Source organism: Musa acuminata, chromosome BXJ2-6 (genome assembly GCF_036884655.1).
Source record: "Musa acuminata AAA Group cultivar baxijiao chromosome BXJ2-6, Cavendish_Baxijiao_AAA, whole genome shotgun sequence".
Lineage (NCBI taxonomy): Eukaryota > Viridiplantae > Streptophyta > Magnoliopsida > Zingiberales > Musaceae > Musa > Musa acuminata.
This window is the reverse complement of record NC_088343.1, coordinates 36,663,569-36,685,000: the sequence shown is the minus strand read 5'-3', so window position 1 is coordinate 36,685,000 and position 21,432 is coordinate 36,663,569. Positions and strand designations below refer to the sequence as shown.

At 34.5% G+C, this 21,432-nt stretch overlaps 1 protein-coding gene across 2 annotated transcripts in view; it reads left to right on the top strand.

The window, feature by feature from the left end:
• Window positions 1-9,610, top strand: part of LOC103989035 (vacuole membrane protein KMS1) — a 9,985-nt gene extending 375 nt beyond the window's left edge. The window contains exons 2-8 of one of the 2 annotated variants that reach the window (XM_018826999.2): window positions 3,847-4,058; window positions 4,385-4,463; window positions 5,041-5,346; window positions 7,023-7,183; window positions 7,484-7,600; window positions 8,858-9,043; window positions 9,130-9,610. In XM_018826999.2, the coding sequence (XP_018682544.2) occupies window positions 3,847-4,058; window positions 4,385-4,463; window positions 5,041-5,346; window positions 7,023-7,183; window positions 7,484-7,600; window positions 8,858-9,043; window positions 9,130-9,294 (1,226 nt within the window). In that variant the 3' untranslated portion in view covers window positions 9,295-9,610. The remainder of the gene's footprint in view (window positions 1-3,846; window positions 4,059-4,384; window positions 4,464-5,040; window positions 5,347-7,022; window positions 7,184-7,483; window positions 7,601-8,857; window positions 9,044-9,129) is intronic. The other variant, XM_009407769.3, reaches the window with a different exon arrangement.
• The last annotated feature ends 11,822 nt before the right edge of the window (window positions 9,611-21,432 follow it).

The following is a 21,432-nucleotide window of genomic DNA, read 5'->3' as shown; positions in this document are numbered from 1 at the left end:
TCGGCAATATTTGGATTTTTGTTTCGCTTTGTCTTTTATTTTCTTCTTTTTTTGTAGCTTCTTCAGGATTAGTTGGATTGAAAGATATCTTCATGGCTACGCGCATGGGTTTCATCCTTGTAAACTGTGAGGGCATATCTTTTGAGACGGGTGAAGATGTTTGTTCATTGGTGGAAATAAGGAAAAAATCATTTGGCATTTGATTATGGTGATCAAGCCAAACTGACATGTCAAATTTGACGTCTTCAGTTTTAGAGAGATGTTAGGAAAGTTGGGTAGGTAGGTAGGTGCATGAATTAGCATTAAATGCATTAATCCATAATCCGCTAGTTCTCATAGATCGATCTCATATCATGTGACATTGAAGCCCAACTCGATCTTGCAAATATCACTCATTTTGGTGAACTCTTAGATCAATGCCAAGGTTAATATTAAAGATATGGCCAAGCATCTTAACAACTAATAGAATGCAGGCTTTTTCCAATCTTAGTAACTTCTGAAATATTCAACATTTTCAATTTTGTTTTTTTTTTCCTTTTTGTAAAACTAGTTTGGACTGATGGGACAAGTTTGAAGTTGGCATCAATCTCATCTACAAATTACATTTTGAGTATCCAATGGTAGCGTTTGTAATTGAATCTTATTTTAGCTCCATTCCTTTGTCAAGCTGTAAACTGATTTATATATGTAATTACTAGTAAATGCTTGGGATAGTTTTCCTTATTGGCACAAGGGCTTGTGCAGTAATTTTCAGCAAACTTGGAGATGTCATTACCCTTTTCAAATGCCTAGAGACAACTTCATCGTCTTTTGTAACACTACTGCAAAAAGATATTGGCTTTTTTTGGTTGATTCCTACTTTTATTCTTGAAGTTTCTTCTGTAGGATCGTTGAGCTTTGGATAACAGATGATTGTATATCCTGGAGACTGTAAGTCATACACTGGGGCTAACAAAATATGCGTTGGTTCTGAATTTCACCATCCTTCTTTCAATCAATGGATAGAGTTAAATTAAAGCCTAAGGAAATATTCAAAATTTTAGATTGTTTAGCTAAGAGGGATTTTCAAAGGAGTTCTTAGTGTCATTGCTGTTGTTGGTAATAGAGGTGTTAATGGAGAGAACAGCCTGAACAGTCAAAATAATGAGGCCTTGTTTGTCTTTGTTTAGCAAAAGACAAGCATATGTTGTCAAAACCCCTAGACCATATGTTGTTTATCCTTCTGAGATGCATCAGATGCTTTTGGAAGTTTCAGTGATAAATTACTAGCAAAAGTGGTAGCAGCCACTTTGCAAGTATTAAAGAGTCGTGCTACTAAAGATTTGCAAGTTGTAGCAATTTAATAATTTGCAAACTGGGCAATTTAAACTTTGATTAGTAAACATGTATAATGGTTTGATTTGAACTTTATCATTAATTTGATGTTGTTTTAGGTAAATGAGCATGATATTTTAATCAGATGTAATGGTATGAATTTGATGTGATCAATACACCTGGTTGGTATAAGATTCAAACCTTGGTCTGATCGACTCTTGAGGGCTTGTTGTTGATTGGTCGCAGTCAAGCTAAATCAGTTTGTAAAGTTCATTCTAGGTCAATTTTGATTGAGGTAGCTTCATCTCATTATCTTATCATTTTAAAACCTCTCAAGGCAAATATCATAGTTCGACAATTTGGCTATCAAACGCCAGACTCTTTGTGATATCTGCTCTTGGATTTTGCTTCTGATTTCAGGCCCTTTAGTTATGAGCAACTTTTCATCTTTGGGTCTTTCTAGCTATAGCACATTGTATAAGCTAAATATCTCAACATGTAGAAATGGACTTATGTTGCCTCGATATTTGTATTATTAGGAACATATGCATATTATTGAATAATTAATTATATTTTCGTTTTTTGATTGAAATCATGTTCCATATTTTTTTGGACTGCAGAGTCTCTTAGCTAGGAGTCTTTTCTTTGTCTTATGTATTTCTTGAACTTCTTTGGCTTTTTCAGTTTTTATTTTATTTTGTGTTTTTTTAGCTTTTAGATTTGCAATCAAACAAACAATTTAGCAGTCCAATCTGACCATCCAGCCCATTCCTTGCTATCCTACAAAACCTCTCTGGGGGGACACACATTCTAATATTGATTATAAGTCCAATTTGTTCTGTGACTTTATACTAATGTTGCTTCATTGCCATTTCAATGAATAATTGTAATTAGTTAATGGATCTGGTGGCTTGCCAAAGTATGCTGGTACATTCTAGGCTATGTGACTATGAGTTGTCTGTGATAAATGTTTTTGTTGGTTACTTGCATAATCTAGCATAGTATGTCAGATTATAGAGGCATGAATTGCTAACTGTAGATATTAGTTTCCCTTTTGACAACAATGGATGTTAAACATCCTAGGCAATTTTCATGTGCCTCTCCATCTATTATCTTGAACATGCAGTTTATTTACATTAATTCCTTTTCAATGATTAGTTGGAAAAAGGAAGCAGCAGCATAATGATGGCTTCTCTCAGTTTACTAATGATGAATTAGGAATTATGGATTTTATTGATTCTTAATGGTTGGCGAGCTGTTATAGTCTACATTCATATGAAAAATTTCTGCTTGTTTACTTGAAAAGATTTAAAAGAATGGCAAGAACAAAAACGAGAAGAAAATAAGGGTAGGTAAAAGAAGATTAAGCAATGAGAGAAGAGAAGAAAAGAGGCAAGAGTAGATGGGATACCTTTAAATTATTTATCATGGTCTCTCCACTTTTGGGGAGAGAAAAAGAAGTTTTAGATAGAACTACAGAAAAGACAGGTTGGGAGAGAACTTTGTTCTTTCTGTTTTCCTATACTTCGAATGTTTGTAACCAAACGAGAGAAGTTGTTTCTATCCACACGTATCTAATTATTCTTGTCAAACAATAGAAAGCATCTTTCTCTATTTTTTCTTCTCTTCTCCCAACCTCCAACGTCTCTCCTCCCTGAAAGGCTGATATTGTGCTTGATATAATTGCAAACATTTAACTTTTAAACCTTCCTATATCTAACGTGAATTTTTGTAGGACTCTGTTTTTATCTGCTTGTGGTCTATTAAATATGGTGAGCTACAAGAAATTTGACCACTAAATGAGTTGCCTTTGCCTGGTCAAGCCTGATCCTGCAAGCATCTTGATTAACTGGGAGTCTAAATGTAGGGCTCTATATTTTTCTTAGAATATATCTGCTGAGAGGAGTCTCACAAACTAGAACACATAAATCTTGTCTCTGATGTTGTTTCCCCTTTTATTTTTTAAGGTTAGGTCTTATAGAAGAGTCCCTTATCAATTCTTAATATTTGATTTTTGTAGATTTTACCTTACAAAATTGTGGTTATGATAAGATAGGCAACAACTGGCAACAGTCTATTAGATGTTATAAGTTGAGAGGGGTCCCTATTTAGGTTTTGAGTTCTTTTAGCTGTTCAATGAAACGTTAAGCCTAATAAATAATTGGTGCTTTCATTTAAATTGGTCCTTTTGTAATATTTGATTTTAAGAGGCAGAATTAGTAAAATTGCATATAAACTTCTCATCTGGACTTTTTTTCACCTTAGTTTTCTAAATTTTATAATAAGATACATGAATCTTAGGATTAATGTACTTCCATCAACCACATTCAGTGCTTTTACAAGTGCTCCACAGTCAAAGCAAATATTCATTTACATCTCATAGCAATTTTTTTTGGAACAGGAATAATAAACGATTTGAAATTTGACCATTGTATGATGTTTTAATGAAAATGCTATCTGTTCCTAAAAAAATCTAACAATGTTTAATCATTTAGATATTTTATATCTTAATCTTGCAATATTCTTCTGCAGAACTTAAGGAGAAACATCAAAGAGATCTACAGAAATTGACATTGACAACTCAACCTTTCAAGATATTGCAGCTCTTCTTTTTTGCCATATTGCAATACCTTAAGCAGACACTTCTATATGTTTTAAAGAAAGGTGGTTGGCTTATGGGTTTGACTATCTTGTTAGCAGCTTTTGGTCTCTTTCTTGTGAATGGTGATGGCACCAACGAGAAGGTATTTGTCCCTTGAATTATTATGTTCTTCTTTAGGAAATCAATTTTCTAATGTTGCAATGTGATTGTATTCACTCTCTCGGACATCCAACATTGTACTGGATGGAAACAATAATAGTAGTTGTGTTCTATATGTGGAGGTTGCTTAAGTAACTTAGAGATTATTAGTATTCAACGAGATAATAAATTCTCTCGTCTGTTGGAATTATAACAAGGTTTACTAGTTTGTTCAATCTATTGTGAATTTTAGTTGACCTTGATACTTTGTTGTTGAAATAAATTTATTATTTTATTTGTTGTTCACCGTGTCCACTTCAATGATGGCAGCATGTTCAGGAGTTCATTTGCTATACAAGATTTGGTTTGTGGTGGGTGGCACTTGGTGTGGCATCATCAATTGGGCTGGGTAAGTGCATTTTGCAAGTAGGAGTTTAGTGAATTAGGTTGAACAGATTGATTTTGGCTGTTTGGCTGATAATAGTCTGAAAAGAACGTCCATATAAGAGACATCTTAATGATCATCTTGGTTCGCAATGCATCTTTTCTCTGGTTAACTTTAATGGTATAGCCTGTGTGTGATTCAGTAGATCAAGAAAAACTTATCTAGATATTTTGCAGCTCCAAGGCTAATACACAATGAAATAATGTTTGAAGTGAGCAGCGGAACCAAAATAACAAAGATGACTGATGCATAGGCTTACTTTTGCACATCTGTATATGACTGTTAATTGTCTTCATTAGATGCCTTGACTCCATTAGAGCTATCGTATAATTAAATAATTCTTATTTGTTTAATGCACAAAATAATTCATGTGCTTGATTATTTAATTAAATAATTAAATAATCAAAATAAGATGCACGAAAGTTCATGTGCTTCTTAACACTAATTAAATAATTCTAGGCTTCATGACTTTTGTATTCATCAGTTGTATGAGATATGGAACTGGTTCATCATGATGCATAACTTTTCTTGCTTTTTTCAGGGTCTGGATTGCACACATTTGTGTTGTATCTGGGTCCCCATATTGCATTTTTTACAATCAAGGCCATGAAGTGTGGTCGAGTTGATCTTAAAAGTGCTCCATATGATACAATACAGTTGAAAAGGCGACCTTCGTGGCTTGAAAAGAACTGTTCTGAGTTTGGTCCACCATTATATCAATCATTACCAGGTTCCCTAGTTAAGGTTCCAATCAGCAGTATACTCCCTCAGGTTCAGCTAGAGGCCATTCTTTGGGGTTTGGGTACTGCCCTTGGAGAGCTTCCTCCTTATTTCATCTCAAGAGCAGGTATCCTTTCTATCTGAATTATATAAACCATGATTTAGATTCTTGTGATATGGCATCTTTGTGCAGTGTTTTTTGTTATTGTTTTAGAGCTAAAGTAATATCATTTACTTTTATATGGTCTTCATGCCTATATTAGCAATATCGTTCTATAATATTATTGTGTCATTAATCTACAATTGAGGTGAAAAAATTTCAAAGCCAAACTTTTGGAGAAATTCTTGAGCAAATACCACATATACTGTAAGTAGGACGATCAGATTTTGGGTATCTGTATGGACATAGGAAGATTTATCTGGGAAGTAATAATTTTCTTTTGTCATCTCTTCATCTCTACTGAGATTTGATTTGAAGGCACAAAGATACTGAGCTCAAACCTTCAAAAGAAAAAAGGATGGACTAAATGGCTTATGGGTAAAATCAGACTTTCATACCTTGATCAGTTCTTTAACTGTTTGAGTTTTAGTGCAATCAGCTATACTAAAGTATATTAATACAAGATATGCGTTCTATGGAATTTGTTGGTGTTCATATAGAATTATGAAAACTAAGTACGTCATTCAGTGCAAGAGAAGAGGATAAAACCTTTTATTGTGATCTAGCATCACTTGTCTAGGCTATCTTTGTTAGTACTTTTACTAATTTTTCACATCTAATTGTTCTTTATCAACATGAGAATGGATTATTTTTTTGCAATTTTATTCAGAGTGAAAAGTATATTTAAATGTCATATAGACTTAGTATAGGGCAGATTTTACTCCCTAACTTGATAGAAATAAGAAAAAGTTGAACTTAACTCTTTGAGATAAGAAGTGGGACTTCATCTTCCAATGTATCCTTTATTTCTTGGCATTAGTGGAGTTGTGTTTGTGCATTCACGATCAAAGAAAAGAATAGTTGATTGATGATGCCAAGATGGCAATTACAAAGACTAGTGGGCAGCTGCATTTATATGGTACTGCGAGGTACTATCGCAAGTTGGGAAATGAAGAATACTACTCTTGGGCCTGTATGAATTTGTCATCACTAACTTCATGGTATGTAGCCAGTATGTGTCTAAGACTCTAAGGCACTTGATACCAGTACTGATGCTAGTAAGCTATTGGCATGAATATGTGCCTGTTACCACAATACCAAGCTATTAGATTGCTACCTTTTCTCATAGTTTAGATTAAGGTTTTCCATCTGTTCATGGACATCAGGCCTTTAAACATGGTCTTTCGAAAGAGCTATAAGCCTATAACAGATGTGCCTGTGATATGATAATATGCCATCAGATTTTTCATCACAAAATAAATGCTGTTATCATGGACTGGATCATGTACGGTGGATAATTTCTTGATAACCATAAGTTTGAAGGAACTAAATGCAGAATGCAACTTTGTTATCCAAATCAGTAATGGTGCATCGACTGAATGAACGATATTGAGTAGCTAAGTATTAGATTCGCTGTATCATCTTTCTTGGATACATCATTGTTATCCTCTTTCTTTTTTTTTCATTTTACTCTAAACAAAATCTTCATTTTTATTGTTATATTCTATGATCTGGTATTTTGCTTAGTTAAGTATCCAGGATTTATAGGCATTTACAGTTTTGGTAATCTTTTCCTACTGATATCTTATTTTAATTCCAATCTTAGAATGGTCAGTTTGATATCAGTTTGTCTAACACAAAAGGCAATGCAGCACGCTTGTCTGGAAGCAATTTGGAAATGGAGGAGATTAGTCCGGCTTCATCAACAGATGGTTTTGTATCTTCTTCTTTGAAGCAAATTAAGATCTGGCTACTCACTCACTCTCAGCATCTTAACTTCCTGACAATATTAGTACTTGCTTCAGTAAGCTTCCTCTCTTTTCCATGTAACAAGTATAATATTTCACCTGCATATTACATGCGTATTCTCCCAAGTATTTATCTTAAAAATTGTTTCTTTCAGATCTTGAATAGGTAGTCAATGGGCTCAGTAGTAGTTCCATTGAGGATAAATGTTCCTTTTTGTCCTTCTGCTTGTTGAATTTTAGTTCTTAATAAGTAAACAGTTTTCTAATTGAAGAAATTATCAGTTCCTAGTATTTTTTTAGACATGATTGTTACATGAAAATTGCATCACTATCGTGTAAATGGTGCTGCAATTTAGGTGCCGAACCCACTTTTTGATCTCGCTGGTATCATGTGTGGGCAATTTGGAATCTCATTTTGGAAATTCTTTGTGGCAACCTTGATTGGAAAGGCATTGATAAAGACTCACATTCAGGTAATTTCTTGATCTTCTATTAGAACTGCATTCCTATAAAATAGGTGATCATTTTATCCTTGATGGTATTTGATTCTTCATTCACTTATTATCTTATGTTTTATTGACTTTCTCGGTAATATATATAAAAAATAGTGAGATTGCTTTCTTTTGTTCAACAAATATTGTGATGTATTTTAGGGCCCATTTGGCTTTTGGAGAGAACTTCCAAATGAAATTTTTTTCCACAGGCTTCCACTGTCAATCTATGAGATGCAAGCACATTTCCAAATGAAACTAGTCGTACATATTTCAATCAAGACCCATGTATTTGGATTCTTCTATGACAGTGACCTGTGAAGTCGAGGGCATGATGTATGTCCCTTGGTTGGCTGTGGACCTCTAGGGTGGAAATAGTAGGTGCTCCTCCATCTTTGCATCCTTGAGCACCACATAAGTTAGCTGCCTGTATTTCTGCTCCAGCCTCACTGCCTTTCCCTCTCTCTGCCACTGCTGGCTTTCATATTAGCTACCCAACATGACATCTCCACATGGTGCTCATCTCTGCAATGTGTCAGAGCTGTCGTTGATGCCGTGTCTGCTGCCATGGCCATTCACTCAACGTTCTGTATCCTTCGTCCTCCTGTCCATCTACTCTGCCACCAGCACTGCCACCAATCCCGACCCTTCTTTGACATCCTGCAGCAAACAAGAGCAACACCAAGCATTGTAAAATCCATGATCTCATGAATGATCCAGATGTGCTCCAAGCTCTGGGTTCACTGGCCTAGAACTGCAATGTCTGTCCCCAAATTCACTGTCTCACTTGCTTCTGTGAGACATTTAATGACCGCAAGGCAGCAGCAGATCAGCAGTGGAGTGGCATCAGAACAATGTCTGCAGGAGGGGACCAAAGATGAATAGGAGACTGAAAATCCCTAACATTCACATGGTACTCAGCAGTATGGAAAAAGGGATTTGAGGTCCTTTTTTTTCCACATGGAAAATCTGATACACCCAGACACCCACTCCCTAGCTGTTGGAACTTTTTCCTTTTCCCCAATAGGCCAGATTCCATGTAATTATAGGTGATTCAAACAAGGATTGTTCAAAGCATCAAGGTTGTAGGGAAAGCTGATACATCTAAATTTATAGTGGTGTAAGGTGCAATGTTCTTATGATCTCTTATTTGCTTTATTTTTCAGCATTTCTGATTGATTTTGCTTTGTAGCTTTGCTGCCCTGAATGATTGGACTAAGCTTTTGTATGCTTTTACAGACAGTTTTTATTGTTTCTTTGTGCAATAATCAACTCTTGGAATGGCTGGAGAATGAGTTGATATGGGTGCTTGGCCTCATCCCTGGTTTCTCGTCAGTGCTGCCCAGCTTAATTGACAAATTGCACATGGTTCAGAATAAGTATTTATCAACTCCAGTTCCAGAACCCACTCTCTCGGATGGAATGGTAGATCAATTTTTTGTTACTTTTTCAATGTAGGCAGGCACTTCTTTTGTGGTACCATATTGAACTGTACTTCCTGGTTCTTTTAGGCAAAGCAGTGGAACCTGTCCTTTACCACAATATGGAATACTTTCATATGGCTTATGCTCATGAACTTCTTCGTGAAAATAGTGACTGCCACGGCAAAAAGATATCTCGAGGAGCAGCAAGAATTGGAATTGACCAACAAGAAATTGGCATTAAAATCCACATGAACCAAGCATGGGATTGTTTCTTACTAATCTTTTCACAGTTGAGCAACATCAAGTAGATTCAGCAGCTGCTTGTGCTACATACTCTGTGAATCTCACTGTTCCACAAGAATACCACAAGTTGTACAGGGTTGGAATCTGATGGCAAATTCTATTTATTGTCTTGCCTGAAGGGGAATGCATGTTGTGCATTCGATTGTGCTCTTAATTGCTTGAACATGAGAATCTGCAAATTCTCATGGTCACTGACTATTTGTTGTTCCAAACAGATGGAAAAAAAATAGTACCATTAGCAAATGACAATCTTAATGATTCCTTAGTTGCTTTTGTGGGTAGCAGTACTTTTCTTGCTGCCATTCATTTGTTACATTCTTTAAAGTTTTCATTTACCATTTTGATTATGTGTTGTGCATTAGTTGCTGCATAGAAATAGTTGTTTTCTTTGTCTCGAGAGGGGAAATAACAATCTGTAGATGGATTTCCTAGTTTGATTTTGGATCTATTCTGTTGTCTATGACTACCAATTCCGATTACCAAACTCGATCCTTCTCAGATCTACATTTTTTCGCATCACAATTTTTTTGTGTTTGTGACGCAACTGTTACCTCTTTTATTAATACACTAAGTTAATTATCAATCATGTTGTCAAAAGATTGATTCTTTGGCGTTAATTCAAACAAAATTCATGAGAAAGGAAAACACTCAATGTATCAAATAATACAATGACGGAATGAATATGCAACCCTGTCAACCTGGTGGTTTACATGAATAATTTTTGTGGCTCCATTGCAGCAATGCAGTCTTAGCAATCAGCTTTTTTGTTGAGAATATAAATAAACCCTTTTAAAGATGTGTATCGATTTTGGATGCACCTGCGTTGATGCATCAGATCTCGAAGGGCTAGAGTAATACTAGGCATTCCTCTTTCACCCTATACTTCCATCGTTGGATAGATATTAATTTTTTAGATTGCATCAACTAATGGATATTTGTTGAGTTGACATATTATAATTTTATAAAAGATATGTATGTACAACCTAAGTATAAAGAAAAATAAATTCAGATATATCTATATATTTGTTTATTTGTATGTGAGAGTGAGAAACCTAAATTTAAAATGACAGATGAAAATAACTAAAAAACGGGAATACATGCGCAAATTTACCTTTCTTTTATGATCAAATGTATAAGTCATGGAGACAACATGATCTTAACAACTTGCTGCATCAGCTTAAGTTGCACCAATTGATATGCTCGAGTCTATCCCTTCTTTCCTGGCAGCTGAGTCCTCGTTTGAGATTGTTATACCATAATTGTGTATTATAATTACTGTTTTTTTCTGTACAATTACAAGGGACGCTCCACATAGCAGTCACCCCATGCCTTATTGCCAAGAAAGACACTTCAGCAGTAACATAGAAAATGGAAATGAAGCAGTATGTTATAATACACAGCTCTAGTTGTCGGATGGGCAGTATGACTTTTATACGAATTAACGGTTTTTGATCCCTCTGACCATGCTCTTGATCCAATGTGAAGATAGATAATGACATGTTTAGAGCATGAGCTGGTATTAGCATTGCAAATATCTGAACCCACAAAAGAATGCTGCACATCTGAACTCATTCGAGCAAATGAGTTTAGGCTAACCTTTCTTTTAATTCCTTTAGTAAAACTCTCAAGGGGGGAGTATAAGAGTCAGAGATAAATCTCTCAACTATTAATATATGGAACTAAAGTCCTTGAATGGTAAGAATTAAAATATCATCAAGACAGAGAAATATAAATTTATTTTTATTTTTTAATAAAATCAATCATTAAATTTATTGATTTGAAATTTAAAAATAAAATTATAAAATCAAATTTTTTATGTTGCATTTGCTTGAGTCCATATAGCGATCGATCAACTTGCATACATTTTTTTCTTATTTAGGCATGAAAAATCTTTTCTATTATTTTATATATATCTTTTATTCTAGATCTTCCTATAGAAAGATAGTCTTTAAATTCATTTCATAAACAAAGAGTTCATAAATGAAAACAAAAATAAGTATAACTTGGATGGTACTAATTCGCACTACAAAATTATCAAAATAATTAATGTCAAACTTTTTATTGAAAACCTTAAGCAATAGGCTTGGCCTTGTATTTTTCAATTATATCATTAATCCTAATCTTCTTCCTGAAAATCCATATATAATCAGGGATTTAGCTGCAAGAGATAAATGTTGAATCATAAATTTTAATGATGAAATCAATTGATGAGTTTATAGACTAATAAGTGTTTGAGATAAGTGACACAAGAGAAACTTGATCACGGACTTAAACCATCGAAATGTAAATAGTTGAAATGAGAGAATCAGACGTTGGGTCGGAGAGCATCATGTCAGAGATTGGATGTTAGGTCGAAGGATTGGTCGATATGCCAGATGATTGACTTCGTACCATGAGTTTGGGCATCGGGCCGGAAGGATCGGGTATTGCGCCAAAAAGATTAGATATTGTGGGAGGTCAATATTTTGATGGATCGAACAATACGTCGAAGGAAAGGACGATGCGTCAGAGATTCAAATGAAGTACCGGAAGAATAGATGACATTTTAGATAATGTGCTGAAGGCTTCCTTGTAATTAGAGTTATTAAGTCTAGATCGAAGTCATTTAGAATCTAATTGAGTTAATTTTGGGGTGTAACCATGTCAGCTTGATTAGGAGTCTATTGGGCATGAACCAAGGTCAAATTAGGCCTATTGCAAGACTAATTCAGTATCCTAGGATTGGGCTAGGCGATGGTACTGCCTATGAGCTGGAAAGCACGGGTTATGCTTTTTCGGGAATCTCGACAAAAGTACCTCCAATGTCAACGGTAATGTCGCCCAAGGCAACGGTAGTACCACCTAGACAAGCAGTGGCACCGCTAGAGCCTAAGTTCTTAGGCTTTATTATGCAGTAGTACCACCTAGGCAGGTGATGGTACCGCATGAGCCTAGGTTCCCAAGCTCTATCAGGCGATAGTACCATCCGATGCAAGCGGTAATATTGTCAATACTCCGAAAACTTAGGGATTTAAATTTTTGCCTCTATTTTTGAAGTCATTTGGGGTCTATAAATACTCTACTTATGCTTGCTTGATAAAGTAAGAAATGAGCAAGAATTCTTGAGGATAAAAATATTATAAACTCTCTTGAAGAGTGTTGAGTCTCTTTCTCTTTGAGTTTAGAGGATATACTAAGAAGGAGTGAGGTCTTTCGTAAAAGAAGGGTACGGAGATTCTCTCCTAGCCTATGAAAAAAAGATAAGATTATAACAAGGGTAATTAATGTTCACTATTGAAATGAAGATTAGTAGTAAAAGCCGATGACCACTAGGGAAGAGGAATTAAGAGTGGATATAAGTCGAGATGACTAAACTACTATAATTTGGTTTGTATTTCTTTTTATTTTTTTTTATTATTACAAACTGATTTAGTTGCTCATTATACTTACATTCTAAGCTAAACTTATTTTCGATATGAATTTATTAATTAAAAATTTTAAATTAGAACTTTATTTCGAAAGTTCTAATTCATCTCCTATTAGTGTCTTTACAATTCTAACAGTAAATTAATAAAAATCTAAAGTGTGATTACTAATTATGATTTCTATTTCATTATTAATCATCTCATCTCTTTTGAGACACAAGCATTAGGAGAGCACATTGCTTCTTAAAATAAACTTGGTATATCTATTATTATATAAGAAATAAAATAATCACTAAAGTTCTTTTTAATCGTAGGTTTAGGTTGAATGTTAGATTTTATAGATGTTCATCATTTAAAATATTAGTAAATAATATAGTTTTAAAAAAATATATTTTCAAGGAATGATTCCATTAAAGTGTCATTTGAGATTTTTGCGGTTTTAGAATTTACTATAGGAACCACTATAGTATCCTACAAGTGCTACATCCATTCTTTTAGGATCTATCTTCCTTCACTTGAGTTTTGGAAAATATCTCCACATTCAAAAATAACTTAATTTTAGTTTATAACTCTTCCAAAATTTATATGGAGTTAAGGGAAATATCTCCACATTAAAAAATAACTTAATTTTAGTTTATAACTCCTCCAAAATTTATAAGGAGTTAAGAGAGCCTCCCCCCATAAGTTGTGAAATACTCATAAATTAAGGATCAAAGCATTAACTATATCTAAAAGATGTGTTTTTTTTGTTATATCATTAGAATGAGGTGAATAGGAAACAACGAAATGAATTATGCCATGACCTTCATAAAATTTGACAAATTCATTAGAGATGTCCTCACCTCCTTTATCAAGCCTTAAAGAAAAGTCCTTCTATTTCTAATAGTGTAGCTAACAATTTTAATTTTGGAAGCAAACTAAATTGTAATCTTCAATCAAGAAATTGTCAACTACACTAGATTGAAGGAATTATTATATTAAATTTAAAAAGTCATTCACATACAAAACCTTTCCCTATATATATCTCCCTTGAAGATTACAATTTAGTTTACTTTCAAAACTATAAAATATCATAATTGTATAAAGAGAGATCACTGATTAGGTTTTGACAGATATCTAGTTGATGCATCACATCTTGAAATAAAAGTGTCTTTCGTGAAATAAATTTCAGGTTGACGTGTTCCTAACACATTCACAGATGTCCCATTCTCTATGGTTACACTTCCTCCACTTGAGATTTTGTAAAAAAAAAAATCATTTTTGGTTAGTATAAATATGGATATTTATACCAAAATCTACTCATAATTTAGAATTATGATAGGTTAGATTCACAATTAGGATAAAGAAAACAAACATGAAAGAGAAATTTGATGGTTCCGCCTCAATTACATTGACTTGAAGTTTAGATTTAAAGAAGTCATTCTTTATGATCATCTATTTTCTCGGTAGAAGCAAGATGGAGCAAGGTGATTGCCCCGACCATAAACATACCAGAAGCAATCTTTTCCTAGCTTCTTATTCCCTTTGGGTTTAGAGAAATGTTTAGGGTTTTAAAATTAGTTGGATTTAGGGTTAGGGTTAGAATTTAGATTAAGATTTAAGAATTTTAATTTAGACTTTTACCCTTATATTTGAAGTTTTACTTTACACATTAAAGTTATGACTTTGGTTCTAGTTAGAGTTTCTATTATTTTGAAAATGACTTTAGGATTCAATTTATAGTCATATTGACTTTAGTTTATATTTGATTTTCTAGAGTTTCTCTTTGTGGATATTAGTTTTCTATTCTAATAACTTAGATAATAGACTTAAAATTTTGAGTAGTTTGAGATATCCTAATATCTTGATCAAATTTGGACCAAGAGGCAGGAAGTCTATCTAAAATGATGAAATAATCATCAAACAACTATACGAGAGTAACAGTTATAAAATATTTGTTTCATAATACTAACCTAGTAATTAAATTAAATTATTTAACAAAAAATCAAACACTTATATAAAGATTAACATGAATAAATATTTTTTTTAATTTTTGGGCTAGTACCCCATTTAGTTTTAATCGTAGGTGAATACTATTAAAATATTAGAACAATGATACTAAAATAAAAATAAATCGAAATATGTTAAAATTAATATAAAAAATTTAAGAGATGAATTCGAAGACATGCAAGTACTATTCTAAGCATATTCCTTAGCTCCATTCCACCATTATCGAAGAGTCACTCAAGATACAATCAGGATGTTTCTTTTATAAGTATGATCATGAAAAATCTAAAGATGTTCTACACTAACGATGAAAGAGAAATAAAGAAAAAATAATAAAATGAGTGAAAGTGAAAAAAACTTCTTTTTGTCTTTTTTTTTTCCTGTCTTTCTCTGTTTTTCTCATAATATTTTGCCAATTTTTTGACAAAATTTCAGTATATATCTTTTTATGCTTGGAAGTGGTTTACTTATATCTAAACCCAACCAATAAGGAAATGCCATATGGCATTGTACAGACAGCACAATGGTACACTCCTGCATGGTGCACACTTGGGCGATACCTAATATAATATAATTTTATAATTATAGGTAAATGAGTAAATGAGTAATTTTATAATTATCTAATATATTATAAAATAAAAAATAAAATTAAATATGTGTCATGTTCAAACATGCAAGTAAATCCGACTCATCAAATCCAAATACCTACATGTTAATGAGTTAGAGCTAATCTTGCTTTTCAGTCTTAATATATCAAACTCCGAATCAGCTTACAGTTCAACAGTTTTCAAAGAATGATCTTACAAGTACTTCAGTAGTGGATGCAGATTGACGATGTTGTGCCGCTCGTCTCTTCCTGCAACAAGCACCTCTTTTCCTGTACTTCAATGGCAATCTTGGCTCACTTTAACATAGCTTTGTTGACTGCATAAAATCCTTTGTAGAACACCACAAGTTTGTGTAACGTCGGAAGGATGGCAAACTTAGCTCCGTATCTTGTTGGACACAAGTTATAACCGTTATTATTAAATATCTAATTTAATAATAATATAACTGTTGTCATTATGATTCATAATTCATTATCATGAATTTCTTCATTTATTATGATTTAAATGATTTCAGTTTTTTATTTTTTATGCATGAAACCGTTATTATTAAATTGAATATTTAATATCATTAAAGTTCTTAATTATGATCCAAACGTTATAAATTTTAAATTAATTCTTGAACGTTATGATTTGGTGATAATAAATGTTCTTGATGGGAGAACATATATATATATATATATATATGAGAATTTTGGTCCCTGGGCTCAATCATCTCTTTGAAGCGAAAGGCTTTCCTACACCATCTAAAGCGATAGTTCTGAGCCGAGAAGTACCAAAGTTCAGGAAGAAACCTCTACAGAAATTCTTGGTGACAATGGCTGGAGGTACGCTATTTTGTTTCCGCATTAGTTTTTATTGTGTTTCTATTATAATGATTTAGAAACACAAGTTGGTTTTAGTGATTTCTTACCAAGGTTCGCCATACCGATGTGTACCGCCCGGTACGGGCGGTACGTACCGGTCCGAGAGGCGACCGGTACGCGGACCGCCCTCTACCGGGCGGTACACCAAAAAAAGTATATATCGGGCGGTAACGATCGAAATTTCGACCGTTACCGCCCGGTACCATTCGGTAACGGTCGATTTCGACCGTTACCGCCCGATACCACTCGGTAACGGTCGAAATCGACCGGTACCACTCGGTAACGGTCGAAATCGACCGTTACCACACTGTAGCAGTGCTACAGTGCTCCAACGGTCAAATTGACCGTTGGAGCCCTTTCTCCTCCTATTTAAACTAATCTTCTCTCTCCTATTTCATTATACTCTCTTAAACTCTCTCTCAAACATTTCTTTTCTCTCATAAACTCTATAAAACAACGATTTGTGAATTCAATCGAGGTAAATTAGAGGAAGAACTTTCTAATCAAGAGGTATGTATTCGTTTTCTTTAATTAGAGAGTAATTAAGTTATTTAATGCTGCGATTAGTTATTTTAATGATGATTTAATCGAAATTTGTTTGATTTTATATCAATTTAATGTCTTTAATACCTATTAGGGTATTTGTCATGTTTATAGTGGTGAAAGAGAAGTAAATGATTAGTGTAGATAAATGATAAGTTTATCATAATTTGAATTTTGAATCATATTGGATTAAAATTACATATTTAATGTTTCTTTTATGTGTTTAACATATATATGATGGTAAAATAAGTTTAATTATGTTTTATTAAAGTTATTTAATATTGTAATTAGTTATTTTTACGATGATTTAATCAAAATTTATTCGATTTTATGTGAATCCAATATCTTTAATATCTATTAGAGTATTTGCCATGTTTATAATGTTGAAAGAGAAATAATTAGTGAAAAATTAACTATATTAATCACATAATTAGTGTATCTAATGATTTTAATACTTCTTTTATGCACGTAACATATTTATGATAATAAAATATGATTAGTTATGTTTTAATAAAATTACTTAATATTGTGATTAGTGATTTATGATCGATATTTGGTCAATTTAATATGTTTATACTTTATAGTTTATTTGATTTAAATTTGATAGGATCATGGCACCAAAGGAACAGTCACACGATGATGCATGGGTTCATGCCCGAAAGCTAGATGGAAACCGTCATCATTGGCAATGTATTTATTGTGACTACATTGGTAAAGGTGGAGGAATAACTCGAGTAAAAATGCATTTGGCTGGTGGGTATCCTGACGTTGCAAAATGCAAGAAGGTTCCAACGGAGATCCGTAAATTATTTCAAAGCAAGATGAAACAAGCAAAGGAAGATGCATTAAAAAAGAAGGCAAGAGTTGAGGAAGAATATCATAGGGCTACACAGGAACCAATTTATGATCAGTATGAGGGTTGCGGCGATGAAGTCGACCCGGATCTCACAGCTGGGATTCGTGCATCATTGGAGCATCAGCATACGGTCGATGAAGCAATGAGGCATCGACGACCTGACTCACAATTAGAGCATGGTAGTGGTAGTGGAATCCAGAGGTCAACCAGCATGAGGCAACCAACTGCTCCTTCTCAGTTAGGCCGAACTAGTAGCATAAGGTATGGTGGACTCCGTGGTTTTATGAGAGGTCTTGGCAGGAGGTCCGCACCAGATATTGTTGATATTGATCCGTAAGTCTATCCCCCACAAACCGCGAAACAGACACGGATTGACGATGCATATACAAAAGAAAAAAAACGGGATATTGGGAAGGCAATCTCAAAATGGTTCAACTTTCATAGGATTCCAGCCAACACAGCCCAAGGTCCATATTATCAGAGCATGATCTCCTCTATTCAAAAGTCTGGCACGGGGATCCAACCTCCAACACCGAAGGAGATTCACGGCGTGTACTTAGATGAGGAGGTGGCAGAACTAAAGGATTGGATCAAATCCTTCAAGAGGCAATGAGATGAATATGGGGTGACATTGATGTGTGACAGTTGGACAGGACCAACAAGAATGAGTATCATCAACTTTCTTGTTTATTGCAATAGAAGAGTGGTGTTTCATAAGTCCGTTAATGTTTCTGAAAAGATCCAAGATGCAAACTACATTGAGAGCTTGATGGACACTATGGTAGAGGAGATTGGACCACAGTATGTTGTCCAAATAATAACCGACAATGGAGCGAATTTCAAAAAAGCCGGTTTGCAATTGATGGAAAAAAGAAAAACTTTGTTTTGGACTCCATGTGCAGCTCATTGCATAGATCTAATGCTAAAGGATATTGGTGAGTTGGATACGGTCAAGAAATGTGTAGCTCGAGCACAATCAATTACAAAGTTTATATATAATCATCATTGGGTCCACGCATTAATGCAAAAGTATGTAAATGGTGAGATACTTCGACCTGGAATTACTCGGTTTGCTACAAATTTTATTGCATTAAAATCATTACAGCAAAAAAGACATGGCTTGAAGGCAATGGCTAGCTCACAAGAGTGGTCTGAATCCAGATATTCGAAATTGAGTGATGGAAAGAAGATAGAAAAGGCCATTCTTTCATCTAGATTTTGGGAGACTATAGCAGAAATCATAAAAGGTGTGGAACCACTTTATATTGTCCTCCGTAAGGTCGATATGGACAAGCGTCCACAAATGCCGTATCTTAAATATATGCTGATTTCAGCAAGAGAGGAGGTCAGGAAAGCATTCAAAGATGATTTTAAGGCCGACCAATACGTACGAATCATTGATCGTCGGACCGAAGTTCATATGGATCAAGATATCCATAATGCAGGTAAATTCATATTCAAAAATACTTAATTTATTATTATTTAGATAATAAATTATCATACTAACAAAATTATGTTTTGCAGCGTATTATCTAAACCCGGCAATTCAATATCAATATGCTCTCGGAACGCAAAATAATTTCCTAACGACACTACGAAATGTTATATATCGACTCTTGCCAAACACTACCGAGGCAGCCGATGCTTTTATGGAGGGTCGATTATTTCGAGAAACAGTTGGTTCATTCTCCGACGTTGTAGCTATATCATGCCGTTACACTATGGATCCTGGTGAGGAAAAGTTATGCATATTGATTATCAATTATATTTAATGTTAATTATTTGTTATGCTAATAAAATCTTATTTATATCTTTTTGCAGTCGAGTGGTGGTTACAATTTGGAGGCGATGCACCACATTTAAGGAAGGTTGCCGTTCGTGTACTTTCACAGACAACAACATCTAGTGGTTGCGAACGTAATTGGTCAACGTTTGCGTTGATTCATACGAAAGTCCGCAACAGACTCTCCTACAGACGGTTAGAGAAACTAGTATATGTCCATTATAATATGCGGCTAAAATTGCGATGTGCTGAGTTGGATAAGGAGCCAGAGGAACCAGATATTGATCCCATTGACCTCCAATTCTACAACGAAGATTCAGAGCCAATGTTAAATTGGGTTGAAGCAGCAGAGAACCAAGAGGATCCTCTACTTGATGAGGCGGGAGATCCTCAGCGTCCTTCACGTTTTATCACCGAGGCAATAGAAGAAGAAGAAGCACAACCCCAACGGGTAGAAAATCCCCCTCGATTACAACATGGTATGAGTCAAACTGCTCGAGGAACTACCGATACCCAACGGTCACACTCGTCCGCCCAACGTGCAAAGGCAAAGGGGAAGGCAATAGCATCAGTTGCATCATTGGAAAGAATCGAGTCGGGCGACGAGACACCTTCACAATCACATTCTCTTTCTCATTCGGTCCAGAGACATGACAGCAACACGGACAGCAGTGCCTCAACAGATGATGGCGGTGATACCGGGCAGTCGTTGGTCTCGTCTGCACAACTTGAGGGTGGTGAATGGACTGAGGAGCAATATTTTACACATGCCACTCAAGATTCAGATCATGGAACTCGACAAGGTACTGGTCAAGTTTATGCGCGGAAGGGAAAGGAGAAGGGGAAGGGGAAGGCAGTGGATGAATATGAACAAATGCGACAGAGCATACATGATATAGACACAGAAAGAGACTCATCGTATTCATAGCCATCGTATTATGAAGAATCATATGGGCAACAACAGTATGGTGATAGTTGGTCATCCTTCTCTGAGCAACAACATGATACAGAACAACACCAATATATGCCTCAAGAGCTGCCTCGGACAAATATGATTTATGACGATCAATCTACGATCAGTACCACATTGATGCATCAATGGCATACGGTGTATCAATACACTATGTCATGGGATCAATTTCATGATTGGGTCCAACAAACGTATCATATTGATATGTATCGGATCGAGGACCCCGATCCACCACCCGTGGAGGCTCGTCGTTCGTTTTGGTGGTAGAATTAACAATCAGGTATATCTAGATATATGATTATTTAATTCATTTGAATTTTAGAGTTTATATTGTAACAAAATAGTCTAACAATTCAACTGATTTTTCTATAGATATTTCAATCTATAACGAGCTGAAATACGAACCTCGAACAAGACTACCTCAAAGCCCGAAAAAGATATGTGATGCTATTTTTATCTAATTTACATTGATTTTGCTAAACTTATACTAGTACTATATTTATTTGTAACTTAAAAACTCTATCCTAACTTTTTTTTTAATTTTCAGGTATTTTCGGAGGGATAAATCGGTGAAATTAAGTGTACCGAGCGGTACACCTCGGTATACCGCTCGGTACGCCGTACCGTACCGTACCGAGCCGGCGTCGAAACGCCGGTACGGTACGGTTCGGCGAACCTTGTTTCTTACATTTGGTATCAGAGCCTTTTGACCTCTGCCTTGATACGAAAGAGTTTTCGTTTTTTATGCCATGAAGATGATTTGATTATGGTTTCTTCTTGAAAACTTCTTGATATATTTTATTGAAAATCATGAGGAAATATCATTTTCAACATTTTAGTTGGTAAAATGCTCATATTATGTATGCATATTTAGGTATATTAAATTATGCTTATGAGCAAATTTTTTATATTTAAAATGTCTAGTGATCCATATAATCTTAATGAATTAAGAATTAGCCACAGCATCCTTAATTAATTAAAATTATATATAAAGTTAAAATAAGGATCACATAAGTAATTAGACATCATATTGTGATTGATTATATTTCGTATAATAATTGTTATCCCATAGGA